We start from the raw sequence: 27,316 nt of genomic DNA, 5'->3' as shown, positions 1-27,316 counted from the left end.
TGAGCAGTGTGTATGTCTTCTAGCTTCCTCTTCTAACATCCGCGAAAAACAGGAGTACCGTAAGAGGGAGGGAGAAAGAGAAAGAGGGAAGGCTGGTTGAGTGATTATGTGCTAAGGAGTTGCGTGTGTGTGTGTGTGTGTGTGTGTGTGTGTGTGTGTGTGTGTGTGTGTGTGTGTGTGTGTGTGTGTGTGTGTGTGTGTGTGTGTGTGTGTTGAAGAGGTACGCCACTCTCTCTCTCTCTCTCTCTCTCTCTTTACTAAGAGCTTACCGCTTCAGCCAACATCCTGAAGCGGGCCAGTCTCCACTACGAGCCCTCCTCTCCCCTTTCCTCCAACACCAACGCAGGGACTCCTGCTGTCTGAGAGAAGGCAGTGAGGAAGGCAACTTTTCAGAAGAGAGATAAATGGTGAGAGAGAAAAGTCTGCTGTTGGGGTTTCCTGGACTGGATTGTTGGAGTTACAATAGAAGGCAATCCACCTTTCCTGTGTGAGCTTTCTGTTCGCCCTCAACAGAAACAGAGACAGGAGCAGCAGGAGTTGGACTAAGAAGACAGGAAGAGGACACAGTCAGAGTCTTAAGGGACTTTTTTTTAACAAAAGACGGAAAAAAGATACAGGTGATATATAGAGTACCAAAGGGGTCAATTCACCTGACTCGCTTCTCTGCTCTGCCAGAGGGAGCATCCTCCCTCTCCCCCCTCTCCTCCCTCCCTTCCCCTCTCCCCCTGACATGGGCCGCCTGCTGGCAGTGACCCTCGCCTACCTGGCTCACCTGCTGGCCACCGCGACCGGCTCAGAGCGCCAACAGCACCGAGTGCAGCACGGCCACTGCAGCTACACCTTCATCCTGCCCGAGGTGGAGCACTGCCATCCCTTGAAGGACTTCCAGGTCACCAACACCCTCCAGAGGGACTCCCCGCCCGAGGCAGAACCTGATACGAGCCAACTCAAGCCGGGTGAGGCCCACAAGGAGAGGCCTTCCTTGCAGGAGAGGAAGCTGGTGAATCTAGAGAGCGCCATGGAGAATAACACGCAGTGGCTGCAGAAGGTATGGTTGACTTAAACCAGGTCTTTCTCCTCCATCATCTGACCATTGTTACTCCACATCTTTGCTGTCTCACTCTCCTCTTCTCATCCATTTCACATGACACATTTTAGCCTGCAGACCTTCAAACCAAATGCTGAAAATTGCATGTTCATGGAATACACCATGTGATTACTTCTGTTGACAAGCTGTCATGAACTTATTGAGGTTCAATGCTTAGCTGGGATTTCCTGGATGCTTGCTGTATGCATATCTGGCACATGTCAACACCTTCTACATGAGCCTGTGTGTGTGTGTGTGTGTGTGTGTGTGTGTGTGTGTGTGTGTGTGTGTGTGTGTGTGTGTGTGTGTGTGTGTGTGTGTGTGTGTGTGTGTGTCTGTATTTAAGACCACTGGGACGCAGGATCTCCCTGTTGCATGTGAGAGGAAAAAGACGTGATGAAATAATTGTATTAATATCAGAAGTTGTCAAATATGTCATTCAGAATTAGTATCGTCACCCCCAAAGACAACAAGTGCTCGGAAACGTCTTCCGCCATGTTTTAGCCCGTTTGAAGCAAAAGTTAGCTGAAAACTTTGGGTATGAAACTCCGCTGACACATAAATATATAATCTATAAATATGTTCCTCAGTGGAAAAATAAGAGTTTATCTGCTGGCAACACATTTCAGTATGGCCATTAGCCTTTGCAGTTCCATTTGGCTTGGATTACGACTGACTAAAATGTAATGATGCGATTAAAAGTGGCCTCACAATAGTGTTTTCATTGCAAAGGTCATCAGGGCACAGAAACAGTGTCGGGCCATTGTCTGGGACGGACTGACTGACACGCCATCCCTCTCCACTCGCCTCTCCATTCTTGTCTGCATCACTCAGAGTATTTATGGTACACATTAATCCTCCGGCCGATTATAAGGGTTTGTGTCGAGTGTTCAGATTTGCGGGCTGTTGGTTATATTTCAATATTTGAAAATGAGGTATTAAGAATGCCGAAGCGCTCCCTGTGCTTCTGTCCCTCACCACTCTCACTTATCATGAGATGGAGTGTGTTTTTCTTTCCTTTCCTCAGTCTCCTTCTTTCTTTTGACACTCTGTTCCTCTCCTTCCATCTCCTTCGCTTCTATCTGGACCGTTCTGCAACTCGGCGATGATGAATGTGTCCCACATCACACCTTGACTTGCCGAGACCACCAGTTCTCAAGCTCTTCGTCTATCTGGCTCACGCTCTCTCAACATGTACCCAGAAACACACACACTCAATTCCCATGTGCCCACTCTGTCTGATGCTCAGTCAATGAACAGGGGACCTGGCTTCCATGTGAAGCATCCCACGAGGCCACACTAGTGTGTGTGTATGTGTGTTTGAGAGACAGTGTGAGGAAGAGATAGTGTTAGAGTGCACACACTCTCCCCCATGTGTAAATTATATTATTCATGCATACAGTCTGCAAAACACCACGTAATGCATTCATCTTGGTCATGTTCTGTGTAGCATACTGCCTCTCTCTCTCTCTCGCTCTCTCTCTCACACTCCCTCTACACCAGAGCTGTGATATGAGAGGCCATGGAGGAGATGCACTTTTTTACCTCCAGCTATAGAACAAGCTCTGCTGACGCATATCTTGTTCTGTTGCCAAACCTCCTCCACATAACATCTGGAATGAACACAAAGATCTAACATTTCGTCAAGTTACCTCAACCCCCGGCCGTAGTGATGCATAAATGATCGCACTGTATGTGGGATTTCCTACGAAAAACCAAGGCAGGACCATAGAGGCCTCTTTTAGAAATGCAGGAGGTTATACTGACCTTTGACCTCCAGATGGCAAAGCCTTTTCAACACCTTGTGGAGCTCATTGAGCCTATCTGCATAAGTTCTGGGAGAAAGTGTTTACGCGGAAGAGCTTGAAACGTGGCAACGATGTGTCGGTTTTTGTCTGTGAAACTTTGCACGATCTCCCTCGAGGCTCCCCCTGGGATAACATGACCCTTACTGTGAGCCTTCAACCCAAACCCCTTGAAAGAAAACACACCAGCACACACAGACACACACTTATCCAGCATGTTCCGCTGAGGAATCTCCAAGTGGACGAGTGCAACTTTGTATGTATTAGTGTTCCAGATTCCTTCTTTGGTGTTTCCAAGAAGAAAATGGTGTTTGTTTTCCTTTGTTCTAACCCCCAACACAGCCCCCCATCGAGTCTCTTTAGCCTTCGACTGCCCTGAGGGATTGACTAAAAGGGATGCAAACGTGCTTTTGTTAGTGCTTTTAAGAGCCTGTGTGGATTATGCTAATGCAAAAATATTGCATAGAGAGTAAGGTGGCGAGGCTACCCTCAGGTGACCTGATTTCCTGGCACAGCAATATTTCATAAAGCAAGTATGTAACATTCATCTAATTTTCTTTTTAATTCCCTTAAACATTCATGCCTTTTTTTCTGTATTGAACATTCCCAAACGACGGCCTCTGACTTGACAACTTAATCAGCCAGTCACAGCAGCAGCCTTTTTTTTATTGGTGCAGCATGGTATTAATCAGTGGGGGCGGAAAGTAAGTAAAAACATTTACTCAAGGGCTGAAAACATTTTTGCCACTTTCTACTCCACCACATTACAAAAGGGAAATATTGTTCTTTTTATGTCCATGGTACTTTGTAGCATGTTTACCATCTTAGTTTAATGGGCTAGAGTGATAACATATCAACAACAAATCTAATGGCAATCTATCCAGTAGCTGAGCAGATGTTTTAATCAAACCCGGAGATGATGGCACTAGAGATACAGTCAGTGGTGACACCAAAGTCATTATGATACATGATCATCTGGGAACCATGACATCCGTACAGTAAGTATGGTCCTAATCCGTCTGTAGCTGTTGAGCTTTTTTACTTAGATAAGTGGAAATGTGGACCCGCTCTTGGCACAAGATAAAATGTCAGGGATCAAAAATTTCATTAGAGATCCTTTGGAGACCATGAATGTCTGAACAAAAATTTCATGAACCATCCACCTTTTTCAGATTAAAGAGGTGGCTAAATCAACATCACCGTCCTTTGATTAAAAAAATATATAAAATCAGGATCATCGGTTTCCAAGGATACTATCCTGGTTACTTTGGATAATCTACAGAACACCCTGTCAACCATTTCCAAAAGGACAATCAACAGCAAGTTTCAATTAAAACTGTGAGGTGTGTGGATTGCCAATAGTATCAGGGAGATTGTTTCTGGAAAGATATATGTTTTTTTATCTTTTTCATTTTTTGTAAATCACATTATAAAATGCTGTGGGAACCACAACCAAACTTTACCTCTGGTGAAAAGTGGATTTACATGGTGCTGCACTGACATATCAATCAAGTTGCCATTTTCAAGGGAAACATAATCATTCCTGTTCCTCATAATCAAAGCCATCCTACTTAACATCATAAATGACACCATGAATCTGTTCCCCCTCTTCTCTGTAATAGTAACCAAGAACAAATGTGTCTATTGGCTCAACAGTTATGATATTAAGTCATACAACTCAAATGATTTTCTCAGCACTGATCCCTACCTCTGAGACACAATAAGTAAGACTTATGTTTCATCCCATATGTGATTTATCTTGTGGCCTAGTGCAGCATGTGACAGAGCTGCAATAAATACACTTGTGAGTGAGAGATGTAGTGTATCAAAACCTCTGGATTGAGTTAAATCACACAGGGCTGTTATATGAACACTTTGGACAGGCGACTCATAGCAGCGTCAATAAATAGGCTGATTATAATGCAGGGGTCTTTGCTTCTTCCTTTCGAGTCAGCTATAATCCGCTTGGTAATCTCTTCATAACCTTCTTTATGTAGGGATTTTTTTCAGCTTTAGCAAAATGTGACAAATGTATTTATAGAGCACGAGGGAGGATGAGGGAAAGTTTAAATCAAAGAGGGAGATAGTGAGAGTGATCAAGAGCAAGTAAGAGACTAGGGATGCAACAATATACCGATATAGATATCAGATATTCTGGGCCCATCCTGTTGATGTGTTAGTTCAGTAAATGTATATCAACGTATATGTGAGTTACATATCATTTCACAAAGTAAGAAAAGCAATGTTTTAGTCAAGCCTGTTGTTGCCTTACAAATGAAAGAATGATTTCAGTCACATTCACACAGTGAGGCATACAGTTCATTAATTAAACACTGGTATTGGATTGGTACTTGGTATCTACCAATACCCAAAGCCCATGCATCTGTATTGTATTGGGACTAAAAAAGTCAGATTAGTGCATCCCTAGAAGAGACAATGCTAGAAAGATAACTAGAAGGCAAACTATTTAAATGCAGATTCATCTCTATTTGTCCACTCAGATCAGTATTTATATACTACATAAACTATAGAAAAAGGCTTCTCCTGTGACAATGCATTATCATAACCCAATTCCTATCTGAACGAAACATTTGTATTGACAAAACAAACAATCGTAGTCTCATTTGAATTCTCTTCGATCTTTTGCAAATAACCACTCATTAGCTGGATACTTCTGAATGCTTTCTCCTAAGAGACTTCATTTTCCAGTCATGTGGTTTAACGAGTGAAGTCTGATCTTTTATCCGCACAAAAGTCATAAATATTAATGTCCTCCAGTTCGATATCCCACTTCGCTTTATTGCAATGCACAGGCCATTGCCCGTTAAACGTCAAACAAAATGCCATCGTTCACAGCATTGAATGCCAAATTTGTCTTCCAGATTCTGTTTGCTGAAACCTAACACATTAATTACTAAATCTATTTATTGGAGCAAGAAGGATGCCATCCTATTTTTACTCCCTCTGCAACATATGATGGTTTTGCCAATGCTTCTTTATCCGACCTTGTGATTGATTAAAGTGTAGGCGACTATCCCTGAAGTCCTGCACATGAATATGTCAGCCTTTTGTTGAATATCTTTACTGCTCTTTTCTGAAATTCCATTGAAACTCCTTTACAGTGCTACATTGTATTAATGTACAGGTTAGTATTTGCCTGAGGTAGATCTGTCAATGGATAGATGGGGGGTACTATATTCAATGACTCCATCAAAGTACCGGAAAAAATTGAGGTGAAAAAGACAGATGACTCACTACGGGTTGCTACTTTCACACCGCATCAAGCTGTCAGTGAATGTATTACCTTCTAAAATATGATTATCGCTACAATGAAACTAAGGAATCTGACATGCAATATAATATTCTCAGAGTCTGCTTGTTCCCTGTACAGCTAGAGAACTTCATCCAGGAGAATGTGCGCTCTGGGATGGAGGAAATGAAAATAACTGCGGTACACACCCAGACAGCTGCCATGCTAGAAATGGGAACCAACCTCCTCAGCCAATCAGCGGAGCAGACCCGCAAACTGACAGACGTTGAGACCCAGGTGAGCCCATCAGGAAGCATTTGAGTGAGCCAGGGCCGACTTGTTTGCAGCCAATCCAAATGAACAACTGTGTGGGGTGTCACACCCATGCAAAAACAAATGATGTTACTTGCGAAACGCTTGGCGAATAGCTAATTAAATGTAAATCAGATGTAACCCGCTGAGAAGCCATGCCCAAAGGTGGCGGCAACCACTTTAAAACAGCTGGTATTCTGGTTCCACAAGCTCTGATTGACACCATGAATTGAGCTAGGCGTCTGACAACCAGCCAATTAAAACATAAAGCTCAGTAGCACAACACAGATGTGTCTTCAATCATGCCACAAAGCTGTTATTACAGATTGGTCCGTTTTGGTCCTCATGCCTTTTTCTTTTTTTTTCTTTCTCTTATCAGATTTCATATGAAACTGCAACCTGTACAAATATCTGAGCCGCTTTGTTCCAAGTTTTTGTTTCATCTGCAACTTCAAAACATGTCACAGGTCCATGTGAGAAAATTATTGCTCAAGTTTTCATTGTGAGATCAAAGACTGAATCATTATGGGCCTTGTGATGTGCTGCGCGACATTGTGTTTATCCCCCAGGGTGCTTTACAGCCATTTTACCCCACAGTCAATCAATCAGTCCATTGTTCAACACTGTACATACTGTGATAGAGTTATTCTTCTTTTTTCATCATTCTATAGGTGTTAAACCAGACAAGTCGCCTGGAGATACAGCTGCTCGAGTACTCGCTCTTCACGAACCGGCTGGAGAAACATATTCTCCTGCAGACTCAAGAGATCTCACGCCTCAGTGATAAAAACAGGTGAAAAAACAAGCTTAAAAGATTATTCAGGCAAGTCACTTTTTAGACACCGCAAGACTTCCAGGATATGTTTTTTTACTGTTTACAGGAAAGTTTTAAGTTCCATTTTGGACAATAATTGGTACTTTATGAGGCACTTTCACTCTCATTTTGAACATCGCAAGGTCATGATATGAAGTCACTTCTGAGGTTATTTTTGCTTTTCACTTTCCAGAAAAATCAGCCAAGAACTGAGCTTAACCCAATGTCGATTGTTATTGAGTCTTTCATTACTGTAGATGGCACTATTTTCTTGGTCCGTTTAGCTGCTGTCTTTCCTTAACTGATCCCAAATGAGCTGCCGTGGCTGCTGTAGGAAACAATTAACACATCATTAGCGCTAAATATTTTTATTCTCAGGAAGTAGCTATTTGACATTAAGGTGGCAAATATAAAGACAGTGTAAAAAAAACTGTATATGATCATGCACATGTATAAAACCAGTCGATTTAATCAAACTTCCGGAAGAGAATATGTTGAATGACTCTGACAAACAGGGCAGTTCACAACCATTAATGTGCATAGTGTAAGCATGTGTGTTTGCCATATGAATATATATATATATATATATGGCAGTGCGTGTTAGGAGGGGTTTCCCATTCTTCTCTCTAGAAACACAAGGTCACATTAGGGCCAGCAGAGGTTAAGAACAGGCTGTGGGGCGGTGTGAAAGGGGGCGCTTGTTTTTCTCTCTTTGTATCTGATTGTTTATCATTTCATCCATCTGTACCAAGTGTGACGGGGAGTACAGAGTGCCCCAGCACCAACACCTGTTACACATCTGGCCACGGCTCTGCCCTTTTGGCCCTCGTCCTTCAAGTCACTGACATGGCACTGACATGGCAAATAAATTTATACATCCATACAAGTAAACACCATGACGGGGGACATGAAATTAGGAAGGTCATAGTAGAGTTGCTGCCAAGCAGCTGTGAAATAAAAGGGAACTGTAGTGGTTGTTTGGGGGCTACTGCTGCCGATCCGTGAGGCGATGAGGCCATTGTTTTTAACTACTGCCAACTGAAAAGAGCTGAAAGTCATGTTTGTTTTCATAAGCGTTACATTTAAAATACTGTTGGCAGGAAGAGCAACATTTTGCAGATTGAGGGTAAGAGCAGTCTATTAACAATATTTATTTCTATAATAATAAATAGCGCAATATCATAAGCATAACAGTTTAATTGCCCAGGATGCAATGGAATCCGAAAATAACATGTTTGTTTTGTGAAGCCCTCTTACTCTATAAACACTGCTGTGATGGTTTACCGCTTCACTTTTCACTTTGACTGTTCCTCAAAGTAAAACACACAAAATGAAAAAAAACAAATTGTTAGCTTGCTTTGCCACTTTTATGGAGTGTTCCCCCACAAGGCAAATATATGAAATTGAAGTGATGTTTGGATTGATCCAGCTTTCATTCCGGGCCACATGCTGAGTCGCCGCCTGAAGTGAGGGATGGAGGATACACGTTGGGTGTAGCAGTTGCGTGTGCACGGGGCTGAAAAAGGAGCTTGTTCAATCTGGGTGGCTGGATTGTTTCAATAAATAACTGCTGCACAGTCGTTAGTCAAAGCCATAAAGATCAGGCTGCAGGGATTTATGATCTTCATTTTGAAGTGGGGGGTGTGGCACAGACACACACACACACACACACACACACACACACACACACACACACACACACACACACACACACACACACACACACACACACACACACACACACACACTGTCGGATTGTTGCCTCATGGCTGTGATCGAGAGGCTTAGCATGCAGGCCCATCTGTGAATGCCGCTGCAGTACAGGTGTTTATATGATGTTAGCCAAATGAGCCTGTCGCCTTGATGTCTATTAGTCATCATCATGTAAATCTGCAAGTTTGTGCAACCTCCGCAGAGACAGGTAAATGTTGAACAGATGTATTTTCCATATGCACCCACTGCTTATCTTCTACCACCCATACGATTCAAGATGCAACTTAGCACTTGATATAGTATGACATCTTCAAGATGATTTATGAAAAATAAACCAATACCAGACACAGTGTTTGTTTTGTTTTTTTGTTTGCTTTTTGTCTTTGGTAGTTTCCTGGAACAGAGGCTCTTGGCGCTGGAGGCTCGTTATGGGAAGGAGCTGCAGGGCTTGCAGAGCGAAAAGCAGCAGCTCCAAGAGCTTGTGGAAAGGCAGAGTGGACTGGTCAGTCAGCTCCAGGGTGAACTGGTCAGCTCCACGCTCAACAGCACCTCATTACAGACACAGCAGGCCGTGCTCACAGACACTGTTCAGCAGCTGCTGGCTATGGTCAACCACTGCAACGGTAAGGCTGAGGCATTTGCTGTTTTTGCTTGTGCAAGATACACATTTGCGTGATGAAAATGTCATGTGGGTTCAACACAGATTAACAAATATAACTCAATATGAAATAGAGGACGGTGCTTTCATATGCTAGTATTCAGCACACATTAAATATTGCATTCCTATGATTCATTATTTACTTACTGCAAAAATTACTAGAGCATCAATAAACACCAGAATTTCATTTTGGCAAAAGATGAGATCAACAGCACTTAAATTAATTTACATGAGATTTGTGATTTAGGCTAAAAAAGTAAAATATTTAATGGAAAAATATAACTTAGAACAGCTTGTATTTCAAATCCCAGACACCCAACACACATGCATGCACTGCAGATACTGCAGGCTTAAGCCAGGGCTTAACATTACAAGATGTCTCACACATGGGGGTTGGAGTTTTGTGTGCAAAACCCATAAGGTTGCCATCTGTAAATAAATGTCTGCATGTTTTTTTTTTTTCAGAAATCTTCAATATGCCCAAGGAGGAGCCGCTTAGTTTCAGGGACTGTGCGGAGATCCTGCGATCCGGAGTGACAGAGAGTGGAATGTATGGCATACGCCTCCCAAACTCTACGCAGACTGTCAAGGTAGTAAGGCTTTAAAAAGGTCATTGGCCTTTTCCTGCAAATATCACCTAACTGAATGTGACATGGAACTGTTTTTTGTTAGACATTGTACCCATTCGTTAACACTGGGTTCATTTCTTTTTGCCCAGCCTGCGTAATGTCAAGCTCACACACTTCACATTATGACATTCTGAGGGCTTATCAATGCTTTTTCGGACGCAGTAAACACCGGAAGGAAAAACTAGTGGGATGTAATGGTACTTTGCAGGGGCCTTTTGGTAAAGAGCTTGATGGAAATGCCATGCTGGGTTACAGCGGGCTAAAATAATAAGTAACAGGAGCATTATGCCCCACAGGCTTTGTGGTGCGCGAATGTGCTCTGCTGAATGCAGAGTCAGAAAAGCTTAGGAGGAACCTCCGCTGACCTGAAGTAGCTATCCTTTGCTAACTCAACCGTGGCCTCCACCAGCAGGCTATCCCTTCTTTGTATAACAGCTAGCAGTCCTTGCTGGGATATTCACTCTCAGAGTTACCACAGAAAAAAGAAAGATAGCAGTGAAACAGGTTTTTTTGTGTGTGTGTTATTCATTTCTTTCAGTCTACTTTGCTGGTTGGCACCACCTCCCTCCGCTTGTGTTTTCCCCTGTTCTTCCTCTTCATTTCCTGTGGGCAAGACAGCCAGGTGTTAGGCACTGGTGCCATGTGTTTCCTGCCAACTGGGGCCAATGTGTGTTTCCACTGATGCGAGTTTGTACTCCCCGAATCATCGCTGCTTTCAATCTTTGCCATCTAATTCCAATGTGGCTGGCTATCTGGGTGGCTGCGTAAAAAAATGGGGCAGATACAAATTGCCCTATTTTCAAAAGCATGGAGCGGGCTTTCTCAGCTGAACAAGTGACAAACGGCATACACATATTTGTGGAATGCATCCAGCTATGCATCTTTTAATCACCAAGGTTGTGAATAATGATGGTGTTTACAAACCAAATAATTCATAGTGTGGATCGGCTTCTATTTTAAATATTTCATAACTCTGTTGTGCATGCTTTTGAGAGCTACATTATGCTAAAGGCTCTAAACACATAAGGGATTCTCTCTGAGCACACATTGTGATTCAACAATTGTGTCCCTTGAAAGCCCGAGCCACAGCAAAATATATAAAAAAAACTAAAAAAAAACTAAATACTGCTTAAATTGTCTGGATTTTTGCATTTTATTCCAATGGGTTTGTCCCTAACTGACTCCTTGGCTTATAATAAGTGAATAGAGTATTAAATATGCATCTGTTCTAAATCAGAATAACAACCACATTTGGGAAAAGGCTTAAATTAATCTATTTCAAGATCCTATTTTTGTATTCAGTGTGATGCCTTTAAGGCCAAAACATTTGCTTAATGTGCCCGAGAATAATCACAGCATATTGTCAGTCTACTCTGGTTTTCAGAGGTAAAAGACCTAAGTGCCTTTTGACCTTGATTTAGCTTTCCTATTCTGGGAAAATGCTGGAAACTTTAATTTCATTTCTAGCAGAAAAAAGCCACTTGAGTTGTCAAAATAGAGAGAGCCCTTGGGATGCTGTCCACATACCAGCATCTGCACTGCCTGTCTCTTGAGACAGGTCAGGCTGGTTTATATGGTGGACAACACTCAAGCTACCAGCCAAGCGAATCAATTTTGTCTCATCAGTAATTGCTCACAATGCAGGTTGTAGAGGTTGTTATTGAGTCAGACATGTCACTAACAATAGGGCTGGGCGATAGGCCAACATCTTCTATCCTGGTATAGGTCATTTCATGTCTCAAAAATTGATATATATATATATTGATATAGCATGTTTTAGCGTACTTCAATAAATGTGTAGTCTTTATGAAACCATATGCTAATGCCTATTTCTTGTATAGGCCGACTCCTGTGGGAATTCAAAAACTTGAGAAATTAAAAGGAATGAGTATTTTCCTTATCCAATTAAGAACTTATGTGCAAAAGTGAAAATACCCCAACTATGTTTATATGCATGTACTAGTGCTGTAACAGACCATGGTTGATCCATGATACCTACTTTATATACGTAAAAAATACAATCATTTTCATAATTAAAATGTTATTTTTTATGCAAATAACCAATAAAGAAGTCAAGCACAAAAAAAAAAAAAAACACTGCTGTCAGACAATTTGTTACAGTTTACACTGCTGTCAGAGCAGTAGAAATTATGTTAGGGACTGTGGTTAAAAATGAGTCTGGAGCCTTGTGTACTAGCTAACAACAAATCAAAACAACAAAAGATCTGTATCTGATATGGATCATCATCGATCGCATTAGGAATAGCCCTAACATTCACACAAATAAAGAGAGATCAGAGATCAGATTCAAACAATAGCTTGATAGTTTGATAATTTTTTTTCTGAGAAATTTCAGTTAGTATGTGCTTGTTATTATCAATTTAGACAACTTAATTGTGTATAACAAAATCTCTATATGATTGAATATGCCTCCAATGAAATAAATGATCTTATTGAATAATTGCCCAGCCCTTTATCTATTATTCAATGTTACAATATTGGGTAGTGATCATTTTCAGATTCAAACAAAGTGCCTTAGAAAACCGTCAGAGTCCCAAACTGTAACCTTGAGTTATGCACTCTGAATACACTTGCTAAATTGAAAAAGATCTAATCTTACCACTCAGGGGGAAAAAATCATGTTATAACAGTACAAGGGGAGCTGGATTATGTCCAGTCAAACACCTCAAATATGTAAAACAAATCCCTAAACAAGTTTATATTTCAATTTATGTCACTAGATGAACAAGAAATCCCTATCCATTCCTATTTGTTCCCCACAAAAAATATCTCCATATGGCAAAATGTGAAGCCAAGTAAGAAAGAAAACAATGTATGTAACCAAAAACGTAGATGTCTCCTCCTCAACTCCCACCTAAGGGGATGAGAGGACATGTTGAAATGTTGTTTTTTTCCTTCCCACCGTACAGATATCATTGCATGAAATGGCCAAACTGTGAATCAGTTTTGAACAGAAAGAACATTGTCTAAAATGTAGACTCTAAATTAACTATGGTTTAAAGCTGCACTAATCAATACATTCGATTTGTCATACATACATGTTGTCTTCTCAAGGCCTTATTGTTCAGTTTTTTTCACCCCACAAATTTATGGTTTTGGTTCATTTTCATCGACTTTGTTGGTCTTAACAGCAGGTAGGTGTTTGCTAGCGAAAAGGCTCTGGTATACCAACTACACACTTGGCCCAGCGCCAATCAACTGCAAGGGACTAGCTGGTTAACGCAGTGGGGCATTTGGCTGCTACAGAGCCAAGTATTTCCCTCAGCAGCTGTGGAGATCAAGGGAGGCTGAATATTTAGACTGACATTTGCCAAGATGTCTTGAAACACAACTCCAAAATAATGCTGTGTATCTGGTCAATGTGTTAAAATGATTGTGGCAAATCAGACTTAGGCTGCTAGAAGGTGATAATATGTCAACGTTGTGTTTACCACTTGGGGCAAAATCAATTATTGCTCCTTTAAAGTTTAAATTTGTTTTCTTATTTGATAAGGAATAGTGTATCATCAACTATATAGAGCAAAGAATGTGATTAGAATTTTTTTTCAGTATTAAAAATGCTATTATTTGGTTATCCAGACACAGGAAATAAAAGCATCTTGTAATTTGCCTTTTTTTTCACAGGTGTTCTGCGACATGAAGACTAGAGGTGGTGGGTGGACGGTGCTGCAGCATCGGAGAAACGGCTCCTTGAACTTCCACCGTGGGTGGAGAGATTACAAATTGGTGAGTTCTGCGGGTGGGGAGGGTTAAAGTGCATCATTATCAGTATAGGCAGTATGGATCGGTATTATGGGACTGGACAGGAGGTTCCAATAGCCTCTCATGGGTGCTTTGGCACTGGGAGGCGTGGGATACGGGCTAGCTTGTGATCACAGGTGACCTGTGGTTGTTGTATTTGGCCGCCCTCGTGTAGTCTACCAACCCCCATGTTATTGCACCTGTTCTCTTTCCTTCTCCCCGTCATACTCCCACACATCCATAAACACATGCACATACATGCACATACATGCACATACATGCACTTCAACGACACAAAAAGTACAACTGTTTGTACCCGACCTTAATCCAAATAGCTTTCCTCTGTAGTGAAGAAAGCTCCAAAAAACAAACGGTCTAATCAAGAGACTATGAAGTTGTTCCAGAACTTTGGACCGAATCAAGCATGTTTAAACACCTTTGGCTTTTGTTTTGTTTGGACTAACATTTAGATATTGCTTTTTCTGAACCTCATCACAAAGATTTCTCAATCGAATCAATGTTCTGTTCCTGCAATAGAGAAAAAAAAAATCACATGCTTCCAAGCCTTTTTCAACTTTGTTAAATTACACACAGAACAAAAGAGAGAGGCTAGTTTTGGATTGAGCGCGGTAGCAATTTGTCTCTCACCCACGCCAACAAATCAGTTACTGCAGCTGGGATTGAAAACAGAATGGAGAGAAGACCGTGACTGCAAAAAGAAGGCAAAAAAAAAAAAAAAAAAAAAAAGCTTAAAAAAAACTCTTTCAAGAATAATATTTTTACAAGAGGATGATAAATATTTGGTTCCAGATGGGGCGTGGGAGCACAGCGGCCCTGTAGATGGCAGATAACGTATGTACTAAAATGCTTTACCGCCTCAGGACACACTCTATATTCTCAGAAGATGTGGTCAGTGCTGATCAAATGTTTCACCCAGGCATCGCTGGTCAAATGATGGATGTGCCAAGGCTCTCAGTATATATTCACTCTCACTTAAGACCAATAACAAACAGAGAGTTTGACAGCGAGATAAAGTGACTGAAAATGCAGAGGTAAACAAGGAGAAGATGGTCTTCTGTTCAAAGAATGCTAAATATAGGGCTTGGCAATGTGGCAGAAATCTTCTTTCCTTCAGGCCACTTCATATCTTGATAATTTATTATAACACATAGAAAAGGTAATTCAATACATACATAATCTATATTGAATAAACTCATGTTAAAACCTATTTTGGAACTTCTGTGTGAAACCAATACTTGACAAATGAGTATTATCTCATATTATTAAGAACTTGCTGTTTCAAGTGAAATTAAAAGAAAATAATAAATAAATACAGGCCTAGCTGATATCTTAAAAAGGGACAGAAAATGTAATATGAATTTTAAAAAAGAAGCTAATGAATGCATTTTACAGGACAGGTGGCACACATTAAGGCCAACAATAAATAATAGACACGAATCCTGGTCTGAGGTAACTGCATGTAAATTCTATATTACCAAACTAATTATTATATTTTTAGTTATAGCAACCAAGTTTAGCTATAGAGCGTTGTTTTGTACTGGTTTTAGTTCTGCTTTGCTTACATTCTGTGTCTTTGCAATGTACAAGTAATGGACATGTAGTGTGATTGAGTAAAACATGAACATACATTTAATCATTAACTGTGCTACCTGGGAATGTGCATGTGTCTTTCATACAATATGGTTGTCCTGTTAAGCATTGCATTTTGTACAACAGTGACACAGTTTCTTCATGAGCAGCCACAAACAAAACACTGTGTTAGCTAATGTCTGCGTACAGTAGTCTCTAGTCTGTTTAAGGAGAAGAAGAAAAAGGGGATGCTGTGTTGTTTAATGACAACGGATAGCCAGCTCTCCAAATGTGTCTGTAGTGGGGACCAGTGTGTCGCATATTTTGTAGAAGAAATTTTTCTGTAAAGCATCGTCCAACTGACATAAATAATGCTGAAACACAGTTCAGCAGTTGTTTTTTCCACATTGCGATAGAAACAATATAGAAAAAAATACAAACTATAGACATTTTTTGTTAAATGTCATCCCAGCCTTAAATCTGCAGATGTACAGTTCGATTATGTACAGTGCTGGTCTTTATGGAAAAATGCTTATTGCTTGGTCATATAACATATGCATTCTCAAATCTGTTTGGCATTTTCACACTGTGAGACCATGGCCTCTAAACATTCGCTTGCATCAGTCAAACAAGGGACATTTTGTATTTGACAGCCCTCCATGAGATTCATCAGCAGAAGCCACATCATGCCCCTCCTCTTAAGCGGCCTCTTTAAATGAACGTTACGTGTTATTATGACTTCCCTGCAGTGACAGCATCCATTCCCACAGCGTAACCATTTCTGTCAAACCCATCATGCCTGTGTGGCTCACTGTATCAGTTTTCATTTAATGCAGAAATGATGTTCATATTACTGTGTCTTCAGCCTGTTAACATAATCTAACATTGACTCCTGGTGCAGAGGTTTGTCCTTGATAGTTCTCTTTTGTACCCGTTTCTTTATATTCCACACCAATACTGTTTGATATACAAATGGTTGATAAATGAATGTAAAGCTGCCAAAACAGCTTCAGTGATCATCTCTAAACTCTACTGGAGGAATGAACATAATTCCTACGAAAAGAATTCAATAAATTGATGTTTGAGAATGGCAGTGGAGAATGCTGTCTAACATTAGTTCAAAATCTCCCACAGGCATAATAGATTGGAGTCTGGATCAATAAACACTGCTGTGAAAACTGTACCCCTGTTGAGTGCAGTAAATTAAACCATAAATGATTAAAGCCCTATTACAGTTTACATATAACTATTTTCAAAGAAATAAATGATAAACTCCCATTAAGTCCGGTGTGCAAACATCCTTTCAGTACGCTTTTGGACCCAAACAGCTGTTTTCTGTCTACAACTCGCACGTGCCTAAAATAAATTCTGGAACTTGAGTTGAGCTGGGTTTACACTGGACAGGAACAAGTGTGGCGCTGTGTTATTTGTCACAGTCAGTAGCCTGGCTGTTCACACTATAAGCACATTTCTCTGCGCCGGTTCACAAGCAAAAAACGGTCTCCACAGCCCACTGAAAATTCAGAGTCAGGCAGTTAAAGTAATAACTAATGCTTTAGAGTGTTAGTCGCTAAATATAGGCATCCACGCTCGGTCGTAGACAATGTTGATTCAAAGCACATGGTAAAAGTTAATCCGTGCATATTATTCAGTCCGTGGGCCTGACCTGTACAAACAACCGCAAGCTGCCTTATGATGGAGCATTGCATTTATATTATAAACTTTTGTGATATTTATTTTGGTTATTTTCATTATTTTTATTGACAACATGCCAGTTTTTGAGTGCCTCAACTTCCGTATATATATTAGAATTCTTATATTATTATATATTTCTTTTTTATTGTTTTCCCTGCTGTACTAAAAACATACCAAAATAAAGTTTCATACCGAACCCACCCCTCAGTTCTTATTTAACTGTAAGTGTTGGTTGCACAGATAGATCATTTGTAGGATATTAAGGTATAATTAAAGTATAATTTGAATGGCCCATTGCTTTGGGAGTGGATTATTTATCTTCATGGACTCAGTGGACTGTCTAAAGCCATCAAAATGATAAATGTGGATTCTTAAGTTGAAGGTCTTTTCATAATAACTCCAAAAAAAACACTTGGCAGGTCTCTCAGGTAAAAACAACCCCCCCTTGTTAGAATAGTTTCTCGTTCAATTGTTTCTCTGTCTTTGTGTCTAATCCAGGGCTTTGGAGAGCCGTCTGGGGAACACTGGCTGGGGAATGATATCATCCACAAGCTGACCAGCTCCCAAGAATACAGTCTGCATGTCCAGCTAAAAGACAGAGAGGGGAACGAGGCTTTCTCACATTACGATCGCTTCTACATCGATGGAGAGGACAACAACTACAGGTACCAGCATTACATATCATTTTAATTCATTACTGTATACGCAGGCTTTATTCTTGCATGAGAAATAACACCGAGATCAAAATGTATTATTTTTACTTATTAAATCATCCTATTATCCAAAAGTGATCAGTATATCACAGTTTATGACAAACTGCTAAACTAAAACACTTCATGTTCACCCGGGTCTCCAATTAAATTCGTTCACTTTGTCAGATATCAGACATGAATAGCACTATAATGAAGGTGCTTTATTTCAGCAAAGTGTTTTATTAAAAGCCTTCTAATGTGAAATGCATAATTGCAATGCAGTAACACCCATTCAATCGTTGCCTTCCCTCTGGGTGTAAGACTTTTTAATATCACGACAGATTAGAAAAACTGTTATCGACAGTTTAAACTCCCTCCTATTTTCTCGTTTTTTTAAGCTTTTCTCATCACGGAGCACTGAGGTTAAGGAACCACTTGGGCCATTTTTAAGAATGTCTTTCAAAATGATGAGCTCAGTGGAAGGCATGCAGTCACTGTTGTCTGGGTCTATTTTTCTTCTCCCATCACTGTGGCTACCGCTGCCTCAGTTAAAACCCCATGGGGAGCCACCTCCAACGCTCTGCTATACCTGCCCCCCGCCAGGAACTGACAACTCAAACCAAGCTCCTCAGTAACCTTGCAATCACTAACAAGATAATGTGTGGGTGTGCTGAAGCCGTGCATCCTCCAAAAACAGACAGAAATGAAAAACAATCATAAATAGTGTGTTAGATTTCACATAATTTAACAGGAATTTCCACTTGTTTTTTGTGAAAGTTTATGGAGACTGATGCTCTGAGAGATGAAAAATCATAATCATATGTGGGTGTATGCTTTCCAAGATCCCTAATAGTGCAGCAAATTGCATTTGCCTGAGTTTGTTCCACAAAATTAGCGCGATGGACCTGAATGTTTCACAGTTTTGCCGTAGGCTACCCTGCGTGAGGTGAAAGCACCTGAATGAATTAGTCACCTCTGAAGCTTGCTACCTCTGAGACCATGTTCTGTGTGTAACTAGTTCAATATGTAGCAGCTTTACTAGCATGCTAGAGAGGCTGGCCTCATCCGTGGGTTCATATTAAAACTCAGCCCAGCCAGAGCTGTGGAGCTACACAGTTTGTCAGCCAAAGCAATCCTCCGACTCCCCGGAGCAACATGGAGGTCTTCACCTAAAACGCAGTAACATGATTCATACATAAATAATCAGCTTGGAAGACCACTTTCCACTGAGGTAAGCCAGTTTCAGAGTAAAAACCAATGGCATCTCTTTGTATGTAACAGTATATTTGTCATTAAAGGGTACAATAACAATATGAAAAGACAGTCACCATGAAAAGGATTCATTTTCATGGTGACTGTCTTGCTGCGGTAGTGGTGGAATATCTGAACTAATACATCTGGAAGTAATGGCTAGTGCAAAAGTTTTGCAGAGTAAGAAAAGCTGGCGCAGTTCACAGGCCACTCCCTCAAATAAGATATCCCATAACCAGCGGTTGCCATCTTCTTTAATTTGATCATTTTTAATTTTCTCCATATTTTTTCCCCTCATGTATTATAACAGCATCTCTCCTATTCCATTTTCATTTTCCGTCCCAAGCAAAGCCATTTCAGCGCCCTCCCCTCCTCTTGCTAAACCTCATGATGTGTTTCCCTGGCCCTGCATGTGAACTTACAAATTCAAGAGGAGGATTCTTCACTTAGTCATCACAGACAGCGTGCCCCGGGCAACGAAGAGGGGTCACATAACTCAGGGGGAGAGCCAGGTACTAACTAGACAGAATGGCAGGGCAGAGGAGAGGCCAGTCAGCAGTCCTGACCCGCCTGTCCACCCCCCTTCAACCAGTACTGACACACACAGTCACACATGCACACATGCTCCATTGCTGGGGATGCTGTATGAAATAATTGAGGGAATCTATTCATTTGTGCAGAGTTCCCGTTCAGACTTGTTCAAAAAGCCGTTCAAAAAGCACAGCATGGATGAAAATAATGAGCAGTTCTTTAAGATAGTTTTCGTCTTGATGCTTGGCAACAATGGGAACCTGTGGGGGGTGGGGGGGTGGTACCTTGTATTAAAAAGTATTGTTCACATACTAAACAGGCTATGATCTCCTACAGTGGTTTATAAGTGGTTTTAATTGGCTATTCTTTGATTAATTTTCATTTATCTTTATTATCTACAATTGTGTAATTTATACTTTTTTTAATGTAATATTGCACAAGGCTCAGCTCTATACAGACGCTAACTACAAGATGGAGTTGAAACAAAGAACATTGGGTCTTTTTAAGATATTTATGTCTTTTCGCTATTTTTGCCAAAATGAAATCCCAAAGTCTGTAATGCCCGGAGGCTTATTGCAAGCCAGACAAAGAGTGACAAATTCAAAGTGAAACCAAAAACTCCCAAACTGCAGCTCCAACAAAAGAAAGTTAAACTCACCAAGTTAGATATTTTGTCTTTCTCATCCCTCTGGTATCCCGTGGTATTAAGGAATCACAGACCAGCTGGTTTGGTAAACATCAGTTTGTTGTGTTCACTTTGCCAACAAAACATAAAATCAGATGATTTCACAAAAGAAGTTCCAACTGTTTTTGAGCAGTAACTGCTCACTGCAATGTGGAGCTGCCAACAAGCAAAATTGCCCAACACAGCGCTAAATAATGAAAGCTGCCTGTGGCTGAGCTTAAAATCTTAAAATCCTTTGCTCTTTTTTTTTTTTTACCCACTCTTCCCAAACTCCAGTCTTCATGCCGAGGGCTTCAGCGGCACAGCTGGACGGACCAGCAGCCTCACCCACACTGGCACCCAATTCAGCACCAAGGACAGAGACAATGACCGCTGCACCTGCAAGTGCTCCCAGCTCGCATCTGGAGGTACGCAGCTTCCATCTACTTCTACGTCTGTCTCAATCTGTGTCTCCTTGTTAAACATTTCTATCCACCCCCCCTTGTAAATGTCCAAATGTGCATTTCATTTTTCCCTCCGCGCCGATATAAAGTCACTGCTGACTTACAGCTGTACATTTGGGTGTTACATTTCATGGGCTTGGATTTAATTAATTCAGACTTTTTTTCCCTTGAACTCTGGCACATTCCCTCTGCAGGTTGGTGGTTTGAGGCGTGCGGTCCATCCAACCTGAACGGCATATATTACCCCAGCTCGTCCAGTGTGGTTCGCTACAACGGCATTAAGTGGTACTACTGGAAGGGTCCAAATCTGATGGCTACCATAACAACCATGATGGTGCGCCCGGTAAACTTCTGACGGCATGACACGTTCGTGATGTCAGATTATGCCTCTGATGAATAAAATGAACAATATCCAGGAAATGGTATCTTTGGTTAGGGGGATTTGTTATCCCACTGTTGGTGGTTTCAGCTTCTGGAAATCTTGGAGAGGGGCTTTAGCAATTGCCTGGGGGCATGTGTGGACTCCCAACAAATGACTGTGGTTTAAGAGAATTACTAAATGAAAATTTCAAACAACAATATCTATTCACAAATGGTGTCCAGATAGTATTTCAATAGGGATTTTTCAGCTGACAGAGGAAGAGGGTATGAACTTTGCTACAGTTGAAAAAATAATAAAAAAAACAACTGTATCACATCACATTATGTCCTGACCAGTTACTCAATTCAAATACAATTCAACAGATTAATGGATAAAACTGTAGAGACACTATTGCAATGCCTACCTTTTTTATATTAATGTGTAAAACTTGTTGTGCGTTTGTCTGTTTGCTGTAAATAAATGTGATCAAACTGCATCATTTACAGATTTAGCCTTGTATAGTTTAGAGAAAGGCAACTGCTTAGAATACTCTACTATAAAGTCTTACCTTCACACTAACTGTATAATGTCCAACATGTAGATATACTTCTCCTATGATTGTAACTTAATTCCAGTAGCATTTTCAGACTGTAAAATGCCAGCACTTGTTTAAAACAGTAGTTCAAGTCCATACACAATATAAGGTAAGATAACCCACAGTGACTTCATTGGTTTACCACCGTTAATAAAACAACACCATAAAAAAAACAGCAACAATAACAGGCTTTGCCCTTTGCTGTATCTTCCACAGGGTTTTGCAAAATGAAATATCTCTGTTTCTTTCCAGGCACAGCTCTAATAAAACTTTATATGTGAGAGATCCTTCATAAAAGTACAGCATACACTTTCAATGGTGTGATTTAATTTCACAAGTGAAATATTAGTGATACAAAGTCAAAGTTTATTTTGCTAAAACAATAAAAGTCATAGATGCCAGGTTCTTGTTACCATGTAAGCTACATAAACTCCAACAAGCCCCACATGCTCGACTCAGGAAGTCAGATGGGAGCTGCCGACCATTGATCTGATGAATCATCCAATAACACTGGTCCCTGTGGTACCTATTAGAAAAGCAGATGGATTTCACCTTCACTAACTATGACCTGGATGTCCCGGTGTAGGCCGGGGACATCAGCCGTTGCTAACTGGAAGATAACACATACGCTGGCATGGTCATGTCTACAACATCTGCTAATTGTTGTGCTTCATTCACTTAAGGACAGACAGAACACTTAAAAGATTGCATCTTCCTCGCCTGATGCAACTCCCAAGAGTCACTTCTGACTGGCATCCATTTAATACAAGTGCAGAAATGAGACATTAAGCATAATGAGCTGTGAGCCAGGTCTCTGTGTTTTCAAATGTCCTGCTTATTCAAATCAATGCCAAAGATGCGTGAAGAAATATACACTGAACAAGAATGGATAATTCTTTTTCTTTTTTCCACAACAAATAAATAGCTTAAATAAATAGCTCTTTCTGTGAATCACTTTACTGAATCTGTTAAGGAATTATGTGTGCTCAATTGCCTTTGATTTACTACTCTTTTGGGGAATATGCAGGAGGTGCTCTACAGTGAAACTACTCAGAGGAATAACACTGCTTTTACAATTGCCTGACCAAAGCTTAAATCTGTGTGTGTGTGTGTGTGTGTGTGTGTGTGTGTGTGTGTGTGTGTGTGTGTGTGTGTGTGTGTGTGTGTGTGTGTGTGTGTGTGTGTGTGTGTGTAAATATATATGATGCAATCTTCCTAGAATCTGTGAAAAAGCTACAAAATATCATCATAAGTGGAAACAGTCCAAGCAGCTATTGATACAAAACCTACAGGTTGTGACAACAGACCCGAGCCATGTGCCGTACTGTACGAGCAGTAAAACACCCACACACAAACACACTCGCACGCTCTGCTTGCATGCAGTGACCCCGTTGCTAAACAAGTTTATTACGACCTCCAAGGGCTGGACAGGCGATAGATCACAGCGGGGGAGGCCAGGGGTGAATCCATCAAAGAGACTTTAATAAAGACCACTTGATTTGGCCCGCCGGCTCAACAGATGAAATGCTTGTGTTCAGGTCCAGTGAAGCAGACCACAGTCTCGGGCCGCATTGCTTCTCTACTTGTCCCAGTCAGTGTTTATTAGATGGATTATTGTTAATATAGGCGGGAGGACAAGGAGATGGTAACTTTAGAAGTGTGTTATAAATAATTGTGACAGTCTGTTATTGTATTATTCTAGTTCTCACAGCAATGACCTTTTGTTGAGTCTGTTATTTGTGTTTTTATGTAGTATTTGTGTGAAACTTATGTTGCCATCTTGACTAGGACCCACTTGAAATGTGATTCAAAATAAAATGTTATTCTGGCTGAATAACTTTTAAAACGTACTCGCAGTGTAAACACTTCTACAATCTAGTACTTCATCTCTTGTAGAACAGGTCCATCAACACAAATCCATGTTGTCCCCGATGAATTCTACTAAGATTTTTTGAAGGTATCAACTATGGGTGTTTAGATACATTTTTTCAACCAGTGCCATATGATTTGAAGGGACCTATGGGACAAGCAAACGCGGAAATACAACGTATGTGAGAGAGTCAAACAAATTTATTTTACTATGAAGCTTCTTTAAGGAATAGTTTGACATTGTGTGACATATGCTTATACCCTTTCTTACTGAGAGGTACATTTCATGTCTTTACAGCTAATATGTAAGGTAGCTAAAGCCATTGGTAAATGATCTTAGGTAAGCATAAAGACTGGAAACAGGGGGGAAACTGCTAGCCTGGCTCTGTCCGAAGGTAACAAAATATGTCTAACAGCACTCTAAATCTCACTACTGTACATGTTGTATCTCATTTCTTTGAGGCATACAAAACCTGAAGTGCAACCGTGTTCTGAGAAAGAAGGTGGAAGGAATTGTTTTATTTGTGTTCGATTACCCACCAGACAGTTTGTACATTCTGTGTTAATTTGCTTATTAACAACAATGTACCAAGAACATTTTGTTACCTTTGGTCTAAGCCAGGCTAACTGTTTCACCCTCTTCTCAGTGTTTATGCTAAGCTAAGCTAAGCTAAAATAGCTGGCTGCTGGCTGTAGTTTACTTTAACATGAGATATAATTATTGCAAAAGTAGGAAATTAGGCTTCAGAATATCTGAATTAAAGTGTTTCAAACCCAATAATATGATTTCAATGATCAGTATAAGCTGTTGTTTTGTTGCTTTTTCTTGCATGCTGTATTGACGGTATTTTTTTTCTACAAATAGTTCTGTCAATAAAGCAACTCAATACGCCTAAGCTGAAGGAGAAATGTGCTTGTGGGCGGATGGACGGGCGGAGGCTGGGGAAGGCTTGCATGTTATCCTCAGACGTGTTGACCTGCTATGTACAGTATATTAACTGATGTGTACAGAGTGTAAAGCGGGGCACTTTCTGCTCCGCGGGTGCTTTAAACCTTGCTTGAGAAATTATCATACAACCCAGCTAGACAGAACAAAAAAATACAGGACAAGAGGGAGAAAAATGTACAGACTGCAGGAGAGGAAAATAACAAAACAGGGAGGTAGAGCCGAGTGCTCATGAGTCCTCGTCTCTCCCTTCTTCTGCTCCAGTGTCTTTGATTCATAAGGGGCATGATGATGGCGGCCCCGGGGCCAGGGGTCAGGTAGGGCATTTTGGCAGGAGGAGGAAGAGGGAGGGCTGGGAACTGATTTGTAATAGTCCCCGCTGCTGCTTTGTGGTTCACTGTGTCAGCATGCCGCCCATTTAACAGTGGTCATCGAAAAAGCAATAGCATCGCTGTATCTGTTTGCAGTGCATCAGCTCATATGTCTCTGGAGTTTTTCTTTACAGAAAGAGAAAAAGGCAAAGCAGCAGTCGGCATGTCATGTTTGAAAAGATGAAAGAAAGCAGGAGTAAATGCTACCTCAGGCCACTGGGGGGCACTTGTGGCACAATAAATCTTTTTACCTTCCTCTCTCTTTTACTTTGTCAAGAGGTGACGATCTGGCTGCTGCTCACTCTCCGTCTCTCCCTCCACCACAGATCTTGATTATATAACTATGTACTCATTAACACCTCATCTACCATGTGCTCCACTCACAGCAGATGGTTAACTGAAGGCTGTAATGGACAGTTTGGTGTGTATGTGTGTGTGTATGTGTGTGTTCTTGACTACCTCAAGAACATCACATTAGAATCTCTTTTAGAAAAGGGAAAGCACTTTAAGTTCTATCCGTGAAGGCTGAAAATACATGTTCGATTAAAGGCGTTTAATGTTGATGCTGCTCTAAAAAAAAGAAAAAGAAGTGCAAACCTTTGCTGTCAAGAAAACTTTACACATAATGAGGTTCACAGCTGAATAACTTTGGATGTCTTGCTTTAAAATAACACACAGCAACACTATAGAGAGTGAGATTCAATTATCAGTGAAATAAATCCAGTAAGTCCAGCGGAACTGTCTGGCTTTTCTGTTGTCATATCAGCTCGCAGGCTGTACCCTCACTTCTGTTTCTTTTCTCTCTTCATCTCTATCCCCCCCCCAAAAAAATGCTCTCACTTCATATCTTTCCCCTTTTTATGCAGACAGCATGCCCTCCCCGACTGAGTGAAGTGTAAATAAGACATAAGGCAGGCAGACATAGTTGAGAGGCTCAGTTGCTGTTCAACTAAATGTTGGAATGGGCAAGATGTGAGATTTAAGTCCCTTTGACGATGCTGTGATCAAATACATGCACGTCTGTTTCCGCATCTGACAAACAGACATCACACTGGGGTATTTTGACTTTACAGAGGATAGCAGCACAAACAAATCAGAAAAAAAAAAGAACAATCCTGACAACAACAGCGATGCTTGGGAGAAAAAAAATGCATCGTAGACGAACGAGGTCAGTGGAGAGTGGCAAGAAGTGCTCATGCTAGCTGACAGGCTGCAAATGTGAACTTGCGTATAGAGCAACAGTGATGTGGGGGGGATGTCTTAGAACGCCCTACTTGCACATGGACAAGGTTTTAGTCCCCTCAGCTAAGAACTACAAGATAAGGCTACAATGTTCATGTGATCTCCAGTGACTGGAAGTTGAAAATGTCACCTTGTTCAACAAATCCCATGACACATAGCACCAACTGAGCATCTGTTGAACTCCACCGTATACCCACACTTGTTTGTTGCTGACCAAGTTCAGCCATTTATCACTGTGGTCCAAATGGATGCTTCCAGCAGTATAATGTGCCACCGGTGCATTAATGCGCCCTTGGAAATGTTAGCAGCAACTGTGTGATGCTATCAAGTCAGCATGGGCTAAAGAATCCCAGTGGAAAGCTTACAGCGTCTAGTTGAGTCAGTGCTTCAGGGAGCTCAATGTTGTTTATAAGAAGAAAAAAAAGTATCCAGCAGTCCTCTGAAGGGAAAAGTCTACTGATATCCTACAGTTTTCAAAACATGATAAAAATCTAAAGGCAACAATACATTTACTTAAACCTATTAACGCTTACTGTTTGTGTAGCCAAAGCTTGATATGGTTTATTCCTCTGTGCCATAGAGCGCCAATAATGTCCCAAACAAATGATAACACATCAGTCAATTCAATTCAATTCAATATATTTTGTATAGTAATTTGCCTCAGAGGGCTTTACAAAAACCACACTGTTGCAATTTCCTTCGGGGGGGGGGAGCATGCACTCGGACCGATGCAGAGGGTCCAAGGTCTGACCACCATAGCCTCTTTTTTAATCAGTCCCACATGCCCCATTCTGCTGCAGTAAATACTCACTAGGGAACCAAATCCGCAGTTGAAAAAAGTTGCCGACAACGCAGCATGTACTCCTGTTTGAGTAACGTCTGCCAAGAACTAAAGACTAGCTTTGTGCCCCACAGTGTGTTCGTCTTGAGTGGGTGAAAATGGGTGTAAAGCCCAAAGACGAAGAGGGTGGGGAAGTTGGAAATGATTGAGGTGGACTGTTTTTTTTGTTTTGTT

General features: G+C 40.9%; 1 protein-coding gene across 1 annotated transcript; it reads left to right on the top strand.

Moving 5' to 3' along the window:
• Positions 1–331: 331 nt before the first annotated feature.
• On the top strand, positions 332–22,779 carry angpt2b (angiopoietin 2b). Its single transcript, XM_054605859.1, has 9 exons — positions 332–1,048; positions 6,284–6,439; positions 7,126–7,247; positions 9,372–9,604; positions 10,105–10,229; positions 13,914–14,015; positions 17,814–17,980; positions 20,751–20,881; positions 21,112–22,779. The coding sequence occupies exons 1-9, from the start codon at positions 731–733 to the stop codon at positions 21,270–21,272; spliced, it is 1,515 nt and encodes a 504-aa protein (XP_054461834.1). The 5' UTR covers positions 332–730; the 3' UTR covers positions 21,273–22,779.
• The last annotated feature ends 4,537 nt before the right edge of the window (positions 22,780–27,316 follow it).

The sequence above is a fragment of the Anoplopoma fimbria genome, chromosome 10 (assembly GCF_027596085.1).
Source record: "Anoplopoma fimbria isolate UVic2021 breed Golden Eagle Sablefish chromosome 10, Afim_UVic_2022, whole genome shotgun sequence".
In the NCBI taxonomy this organism is placed as follows: Eukaryota; Metazoa; Chordata; class Actinopteri; order Perciformes; family Anoplopomatidae; genus Anoplopoma; species Anoplopoma fimbria.
Note: the sequence above shows the minus strand (reverse complement) of the source record. Positions and strands in the feature narration are given on the sequence as shown.

Bases quoted from the DNA above. Each gene is read 5' to 3' on its own strand.
- angpt2b (XM_054605859.1), top strand. From the start codon at position 731: ATGGGCCGCCTGCTGGCAGTGACCCTCGCCTACCTGGCTCACCTGCTG. The intron at 6,440-7,125 runs GTGAGCCCATCA...ATCATTCTATAG, and splicing joins TGACAGACGTTGAGACCCAG to GTGTTAAACCAGACAAGTCG. The intron at 10,230-13,913 runs GTAGTAAGGCTT...TTTTTTTCACAG, and splicing joins ACTCTACGCAGACTGTCAAG to GTGTTCTGCGACATGAAGAC.